The sequence below is a fragment of the Erythrolamprus reginae genome, chromosome 9, assembly GCF_031021105.1.
Source record: "Erythrolamprus reginae isolate rEryReg1 chromosome 9, rEryReg1.hap1, whole genome shotgun sequence".
Taxonomy (NCBI): domain Eukaryota; kingdom Metazoa; phylum Chordata; class Lepidosauria; order Squamata; family Dipsadidae; genus Erythrolamprus; species Erythrolamprus reginae.
In genome coordinates, this window is record NC_091958.1 from 40,429,058 (window position 1) to 40,438,186 (window position 9,129).

Consider the following 9,129-nt stretch of genomic DNA (forward strand, 5'->3'; position numbering starts at 1 on the left):
TCTCCACCCACCCTTTGGGCATGCTCTGGATATAGTATATGTAGACTTCAGTAAGGCATTTGATAAAGTAGACCACAGCTTACTTCTTGGTAATATGTAGGGTAGACTGTACCACCTCCTGATGCAGAGGTCTTCAAACTTGGCAACTTTAAGACATGCAATGGGGTAACCCAAGGTTCTGTCTTAGACCCATTATTCTTCCATGTCTTAATAAACAATTTAGATGAGGGAACAGAATTTACAGATGACACCAAGATAGGGGAATAATCAACACTTTAGAAGATAGACTCAAGAAGAATGTGCACTAATTTGGCACCCAAGGAAAAAAAGGTTCTCCATCATTAGTCTATATCAGTGATAGTGAACCTTTTTTTTCTTCAGGTGCCGAAAGAGTGTGAATGTGTGCTATTGTGCATGCGCGAGTGCCCACACTCATAATTCAATGCCCGGGAGGGTGAAAGCAGCTTCCCCCATCCCCCAGAGGCCCTTCTGGAGGTCGGAAACAGTCTGTTTCCCAACTTCTGGTGGGCCCAGTAGGCTTGTGTTTCGCCCTCCCCAGGCTGCAAAGGCTTCCCTGGAGCCAGGGGAGGATAAAAATTTATTTATTTTATTTTATTTATTTTATTTATTGGATTTGTATGCCACCCCTCTCCGGAGACTCGGGGCGGCTAACAGCAATAATAAGACAGCATATAACAATAATCCAATACTAAAAACAATTAAAAACCCATTATAATAAAAACCAAACATACATACAGACATACCATGCATAAAATTGTAAAGGCCTAAGGGGAAAGGGTATCTCAATTCCCCCATGCCTGGCGGCAGAGGTGGGTTTTAAGTAGCTTACAAAAGGCAAGGAGGGGGGGGCAATTCTAATCTCTGGGGGGAGTTGGTTCCAGAGGGCCGGGGCTGCCACAGAGAAGGCTCTTCCCCTGGGTCCTGCCAAGCGGCATTGTTTAGTTGACGGGACCCGGAGAAGACCCACTCTGTGGGACCTAACTGGTCGCTGGGATGCGTGCAGCAGAAGGCGGTCCCTGAGATAATGTTCTCCCCCATCCCCCCGGAGGCTCTCTGGAAGGCAAAAATGCCCTCCCAGAGCCTCTGGGTGAGCCAAAAAGCAGCTGGCCGGCACACACATGCACATTGGAGCTGAGCTAGGGCAATGGCTCGCGTGCCAGTAGATATGGCTCTGCGTGCCATCTGTGGTACCCGTGCTATAGGTTCCCCATCACTGGTCTAGATGGTCCTTAGAAGAAAAACTTGGCTGCCCTGATGACCCGAAGAGGAACCCCTCCCTCCCTCCGTGTCCTTTTGTCCCTTGAGTGACATCTTTCCTTCTTCAAACATGCCCATTAAGATTTGAAAACTAGCATAATAGTTGACACATTCCAATTTTCAAAGCTATAAAGAATGCAAGGCTCACCTGACCGCATCCTTATCTTTCTGCACTGTGATCTCCAGCGATTATTGGCTGCGCAGCACCCACAATTCAAAAGTTGCATAATCTCTACCAAGTGAGCACGTTCAGAAATATCTCAAGTAGCTAGCCTGCACAATTTTATACGGTGCCTATGAACATTTATATGCCATATTATAAAACCAACTGATTTTATGGCAGAGGCCAATGGAAATTTCCAAGCCCAAGCTCTGAGTCTGCTATTTCTTAGGAAGCCCAGAGGGAGGGAAGTGCTAAGAGGGGGGGGGGTTTGATTGGTCCCCCATCTGATGGGAAATACAGCTGCTTTTGACAAGACATCAGGGAACTGGTCCTTGAAGTGGCATTAATAGAAGGATAGAATCAATCAATCAATAATCACAACAGAGCTGGAAGCAGGTATGGGTCACTATTTCTCGGTGCTACCGGAACACCTTGGGAGCACACCTGTCCATGCGCAAAGCGAGTGTGCTCCCGGCACGAGATTTGGCTCCTATGCATACGCAGAAGCTGAATTTCGTGCAAGAATTTCGTGCATGCATGGAAGCAAAAAAAATATCCAAAAATCGGGGGAAATTGCTGCTTTCCGCCCCGTTTAATTTGCTTAAAAAACAAAGAAGACTCCTATTATTATAAAACATGGAACACATTTTATGATTGGTTTAAGAGGAGAAATAGAAGTTTAAATTGAATTACGATAATAGCAATGCGTTAAGACATGTATTTATCGACAGAAAGATGAGATATGATGCAAATACAACTGTTTTGGTGAAAACAAAATTTTTATGTAACTAAATGAATTAACAAAGAGTGTACAGAAGGCGGTTAAAAAACAATAACAATAGAGAAGACATTGACAACCAAAAAGAATAATAGTGAATGCCAATAATTTCTATTCACCAGAAAATAATTTGATATTCGACAAGACTGTAACTTTCCTCCTCCCAAGAGGATATTGATGACATATCTTTTTTATGTTATTTGTAATTTTGTAATTGTCCATGGTGTTTTTTGTTTTGGTATGTATGTTTTTTTGTTATTGCAAATATTGCAAATATACCAATGTATATACTTCTTTGATTATACTTTTTAAAACAATTTAATAAAAATTACTTTAAAAAATAATAATAATAATAATTTGTTTATTTATTTACTTATTTATTTATTGGACTTATATGCCATCCCTCTCCGTGGACTTGGGGTGGCTCACAACATTGCAGTAAAAATACCATATATAAAACACTTTTGAATCCAATTCAAGGTGCAAAAAAGGGCAACAAGAATGATCAAGGGAATGGAGCCCCTCCCTTACGACACCAGGTTGCAACGCCTTGGTCTCTTCAGCCTTGAAAGACGGCATTTAAGGGGCGACTTGATCAAAGGGTATAAAATCATGCATGGGATAGAAAAGGTGGATAGAGAAAAATTCTTTTCTCTATCACACAATACCAGGACGAGGGGCCCCTCCCTAAAGCTCATAGGTAAGAAAGTGAGGACAAATCAAGGCAAATATTTCTTCACCCAGAGGGTCCTTGGTTGATGGAATTCACTTCCAGAAGAGGTCATGACAGCTGTCAGCCTTGGTAGCTTCAAGGCAGGATTAGACAGATTCATGGATGCCAAGTGGTGGTTATTGAAACGGATGTCCATGTGCCGCCTCTATGCTGGTTGAGGCAGGCAGGATTTCCTTGAAAGTTCAGCAGTTCAAGTCTCACTACCGGCTCAAAGTTGACTAAGCCTTCCATCCTTCCGAGGTGGGTAAAATGAGGACCCAGATAGTTGGGGGCAGGAGGCTGATTCTGGAAACCACTTAGAGAGGGCTGCAAAAGCACTAAGAAGCGGTACATGCAGTAAGTCTAAATGCTAATGCTATTCATTTATTTTCTCACCATAATAAACCTCCTGCCAAGATACAGAACAATCGCCTATTTAACAACCTGTGTACCAAAAATACATACATACAGAGCAGATTCTAAATTTCACAAGCAACCACCCCATTGCACACAAGATAAGCTGCATCCAGACCTTTTTCAAAAATGTGAGGACAAATCAAGGGAAATATTTCTTCACCCAGAGGGTCGTTGATTTATGGAATTCACTTCCAGAAGAGGTCGTGACAGCTGTCAGCCTTGATAGCTTCAAGGCAGGATTAGACAGATTCATGGATACCAAGCATATAGATGGTTATTGAAATGGATGTCCAAGTGCTGCCTCTATGTTTGTTGAGGCAGGCAGGATTCCCTTGAGTACCACTTATTGGGGGTCAAGGGAAAGGGAAGGTCTTGCCTTCTCTTTCTGCTCAAGATCCCCATGGACAATTGGTGGGCCACTGGGTGACACAGAATGCTGGACTCAATGGGCTTTGGCCTGATTCAGCATGGCTCTTATGTTTTTATGTTCAATTAATAGAAATAATTAATTTAAAATATATTTTTTAAAGCTAAACATTTAAAAATTCAAATACATCCTAACATTCACGGGCCAGAGGCTAGGGTCTAGTGACCCCAAGCCTAGTGGTATAAATATGTTTTCAAATTCTTACGAAAGGCAAGGAGGGTAAGATTTAAGATCATCACTGCACCTACAATTGGTATCAGCAAAAAACTGTGATTTTATCTAGTTGGGTAAATTAAACCTCTGCCAAAAAAAAACCCCAACCAAACTCATACAGCACCAAACACCAGAAGGCAAGACTACAAACAATGGATGGAAACTAATGGAGGAGAAAAGCTAGCTGGTTGAGGAGAAATTTCTTAACGGTGAGAATCTGGGGGAGGAGAATTTAAGAACAGATCGGACAGCCACTTGCTTGGAATGATATAGGGCAGTGGTGGCAAACCTATGGCAAGGGTGCCACAGGTGGCACGCAGAGCCATATATGCTGGCACACGAGCTGTTGCCCTAGCTCAGCTCCAATGTGCATGTGTGTGCCGGCCAACTGATTTTTGGCTCGCACAGAGGCTCTGGGAGGGTGTTTTTGGCTTTGTGACAATTGTTAGCCTGGAGAGCTTCAAGGCAGGATTAGACAGATTCATGGATGCCAAGTGTATCTGTGGTTATTGAAACAGATGTCCAAGTGCCGCCTCTATGTTGGTTGAGGCAGGCAGGATTCCCTTGAGTACCATTTGTTGGGGGTCCAGGGAAAGGGAGGGTCTTGCCTTCTCTTTCTGCTCAAGATCCCCATGGACAATTGGTGGGTCACTGTGTAACACAGAATGCTGGACTCGATGGGCTTTGGCCTGATTCAGCATGGCTCTTCTTAGGTTCTCTCTCTCTCTTTTGTTCTTTATCTTTCTTTCTTTCTTTCCTTCCTTCCCTTTCTCTTTCTCTCTCTCTCCTTCCTTGCTTCTTTCTCTCTCTCTATGTCCAAGTGCTGCCTCTATGTTGGTTGAGACAGGCAGGGTTCCCTTGGGTCCCATTTGTTGTGGATCAAGGGGTTTTGCCTTCTCTTTCTACTCAAGAGCCCCATGGAAAATTGATGGGCCACTGTGGGACACAGAATGCTGGACTCGATGGGCTTTGGCCTGATCCAGCACGGCTCTTCTTAGGTTCTTATGTTAGATCAGATCGAAGTTCAAAAAAATGGACTTCCGCTTTGCCCACTGTGCTGTTTTTTGCACTCTAGGGCAGTGTTTCCCAACCTTGGCAACTTGAAGATATTTGGACTTAAACTCCCAGAATTCCCCAGCCAGCATTCGCTGGCTGGGGAATTCTGGGAGTTGAAGTCCAAATATCTTCAAGTTGCCAAGGTTGGGAAACACTGCTCTATGGCTTCAGGAAGCTTCCCTGAAGACTCTACAATGTGAGAAACAGCACAAGCAAAACAGGAGTCCATTTTTCCGATTTTTCAGTTTGCCCGTTTTTTTCACCGTTCCAGGCTTCAGTGAGGTCTGTGCGCATGTGCAGTGATGGTGGGGGGATTATGCACATCCACAGGGGTAGCGCAAGGGTGCACATACATGGGGGGGGGCAGGAGGGAATGGGTGTGAAACACCTTTGGCAACTTCTTCCCCATTAATGCTCCTAGCCAGGACCTTCCAGTGTGGCCAGAACAGGTGTGACATCACTGAGCACAGGTGAGGGCTTCTATCTCCCCGGAGAGGCCAAGGTTAGAAAGTAAACAACTCAGCAGAAAATATGCAGTATCAACTGTTCCAATAAACGTCGGAAGAATTTGGCAGCTGCCGAACCATCCCAATAAAAATAATTTATCAGCTTCCTAACCCTTCCCAAATATTTCTTTAAAGCAAAGGTGAGAGCAGATCAGGGAGGGAGCAAAGGGCACCGCCCAGGAGAGGAAGAGGCCAAGCAGCCAAGGGTCAGAAGCAGCAAACGCCCCGGGCCAAGCGTGGCCATTGCTGGCAGCAGCTGAGCTGTGAGCTGGAGGACAGCAAAGACCTCCAAGAGAGCTGGAAGCCACCTCTTGGCCTGCTGCCGCTCCACTCTGGCCTTTGGCGACCCTTTTGACGCCCAGCTAGAGCCGATTAGCGGTTGGCAGCAGCTCCTCTGCCCCCATGCGGTCCCTGGGGAGCTGCTAATTTACAGGGTGTGTTCCAAAAGTAATGCAATTATTATTATTTTTAAGTAATTTATTGAACAGATTTGCACAAACACTTCAAATTCTTCAAAGTACAGTGGTACCTCGGTTTTCGAACGTTTCTCAGTTCGAACAAATTGGTATTTGACCAGGAAATTCAAGAAACTTTTGCCCTGAAATCCGAACAAATATTTGGAACTCAAACACTCGAGAGAGCTGAAGACCGAAGCCAGCAAGCTACACACACAGAGAGAGAGCCGGGGACAGAAGCGGGTGAGCGAGAGAGCTGAAGACGGAAGCCAGCAAGCTACAGAGAGAGAGAGAGGGAGACACGGGGACAGAAGCAGGCAAGCTAGAGGGAGAGACAACTGAAGAGGGGAATTTATCTTAAATTGTTTTGGTTCTCAACCAAATCAGTTCTTGAGCACACTTCCAGAACAAATTGTGGTCGAGAACCGAGGTACCACTGTACTGTCCTTGGGCCTCCACACATTTTTTCCAGCGATTCTGCCATGACCGGTACGCTCCTTCGGGGACCTCTCGCATGGTCTTCGACACGGCTGATTGGATCTTAATCCGAGGGAATAAAAAGAGGTCTGCTGGGGTGACGTTAGGACTATGGGGGGGGGCAGCATTGGCACCTGGTGTTTGGCCAGGAACTCGCGGACTCGTAGTGTGTTGTTGCAAGGCGTGTTTTTCATCCATAGAAGAGATCCAATCAGCCGTGACGAAGACCTTGCGAGAAGTCCCCAAAGACCCCTTCCAGGGTGCGTACCGGTCATGGCAGAGTCACTGGAAAAAAATGTGTAGAGGCCCAAGGACAGTACTTTGAAGAATTTTAAGTGTTTGTGCAAATCTGTTCAATAAATTACTTTAAAAAAAAATTATTGCATTACTTTTGAAATGCACGCTGTAGATCAGGCGAAAGAGAGCCAAGGGGGAGGGCCCGGCACCCTTTCTTTCTTTTTTTTTCAATAAATTTTATTAGTTTTCATAAAATGAACAAACAGACACACCAACATTTAACATAAAAAAAATGGGGTTGTAATTTCCCCGCTTATCTCAAAAGTATAAATTTGAATATAGAAAAAAGAATACATATTTGAATACAATTCATTATTATAGGTATTAAAAAAAATTAATTTGTTAATTTTGTTAATTTGTTAAATTTCACATTAATTTTTTTTTTCACATTTAAACTAATACTAATATAAATTCAAAATTCTTCTCATAATAATTCTTCATATATAAACTAATTTGGATATACTTCTAAAAACAAACGTATTCTATCTTATACTATTATTATAACTCATAAGTCATGTTTTTACCAAAATAATTTACATATTCATTTATTTGTTTATCATAACCTTCTACTGTTTCTTCTTATTTATCCATATATAAACTTTGCTCCATGTTTCATAAAATTTCGTATCTTCTTGATCATTTAAGCGTCTTGTCATATCCATTTCAGCGCAATCTAATATTTTTATAATAACTTCTTCTTCTTTGGGGATATCCTCCCCTTTCCAGTTTTGCGCATACCCTTTCTAAAGGAGGTCTGTGAACATGTTTTCATTGCTCCAACTTCCTCCGCTTCCCATCATCAGTTCCCATATAGGCCCTGCACTGGGTGCCACTGGGCCATTTGCTCTGTTCTGATGCAGGGAACTCTCCGCCCGAGAAAACACCTACCTTACTGCCTCTCTGTGTGAGGCATTGCAGCTCCCGGTCCATCGGAGTTAACTGGAACTTGGAAAATGTGAAATGTTTCCAAAGAGGCTTGAAATCGGAATGTCTGAGGAGTTGAAAGAGCCCTCAAGAGCCACAGAGCTGGGCAGTCACATTCCTCTTGCACTTCTGCTCCCAGACCCACTGCAGACTGCTGGTTACCTATCACTTAATTAATAATCAGAAGGGTGAGCAGAATCCCTGGACTCTACAGACTGCAGAGTAGCCCCCTGCTTACAGTGTCAGAAGGCAACCCATCCACACATTCCCAGAAAGCAAACTGGAGAGGCTGCCTATTTTGTCTGTCATCCCAGCCTACCTTAGAAACATACAAGATTGACGGCAGAAAAAGACCTCCTGGTCCATCTAGTCTGCCCTTATGCTATTTCCTGTATTTTATCTTAGGATGGATCCCAGGCATGTTTAAATTCAGTTACTGTGGATTTACCAACCTCTGCTGGAAGTTTGTTTCAAGCATCTACTACTCTTTCAGTCAAATATTTTTTTCTCACGTGGCTTCTGATCTTTCCCCCAACTAACCTCAGATTGTGCCCCCTTGTTCTCGTGTTCCCTTTTGTATTAAAAACACTTCCCTCTTGAACCTTATTTAAATGTTTCCTTTCACATATTTAAATGTTTGGATCACGCCCCTGCTTTCCCTTCTGTCCTCCGGACTATACAGATTGAATTCATGAAATCTTTCCTGATAAGTTTTATGCTTAAGACCTTCCGCCATTTTTGTAGCCCATATTTGGACCCGTTCAATTTGATCAATATCTTTTTGTAGGTGAGGTCTCCAGAACTGAACACAGTACAGTATCCCAAATTCCAAATCCAAAAAACCTTGCCTGAAGGAAGTACTTAAGGAAAAATAGAGGAGCCATTGAGAGAGGAAAAACGCTCCTTTATTTTCTGATTCTTATAAATAAAAGGGAAGCAGGAGGTTTCCCACCAAAATAAAAGGACAGGTGGGACTTGGAGTCCAGGTATCAATAGAAACGTTTGCAAGAGGTTGGTGTTTACAGATCTCAGGTTGGGAACCAGGGGCTCTGGTGTCTGGCAGAAGAATCCCCGTTGCTGCCCTCCAAAAGTCTGGCCCAACTAGCAGAAGGAAAACCCTTCCAGGTGAAAATGGTGAGGGTCTGCAGTGCTGGTTAACTGAGACGCTTTAGAAGGTCACTAAACAGGGGATGAAAGCACTGTTGGGAAGAGAACGTTTCTTTGAACCGTCTCTCTGAAGTCAGGAAGAAGAAAACGGGTCTAGGGATCAAGCACGGGACATAGAAACATAGATGTCTGACGGCCGAAAAGGACCTCATGGTCCATCTAGTCTGCCATTATACTATTTTATGTATTTTATCTTAGGATGGATATATGTTTATCCCAGGCATGTTTAAATTCAGTTACTGTGGATTTATCTACGTCT

At 43.5% G+C, this 9,129-nt stretch overlaps 1 protein-coding gene across 2 annotated transcripts in view; it reads right to left on the bottom strand.

The window, feature by feature from the left end:
* The window catches only part of AQP8 (aquaporin 8), a 33,761-nt gene extending 25,969 nt beyond the window's left edge, over nucleotides 1–7,792 (bottom strand). Inside the window, exon 1 of one of the 2 annotated variants that reach the window (XM_070760905.1) lies at nucleotides 7,668–7,792. In XM_070760905.1, coding sequence (XP_070617006.1) covers nucleotides 7,668–7,709 — 42 coding nt within the window. In that variant the 5' untranslated portion in view covers nucleotides 7,710–7,792. Of the gene's footprint in view, nucleotides 1–83; nucleotides 162–7,667 lie in introns of those variants that run through there. The other variant, XM_070760907.1, reaches the window with a different exon arrangement.
* Between the last annotated feature and the right edge of the window lie 1,337 nt (nucleotides 7,793–9,129).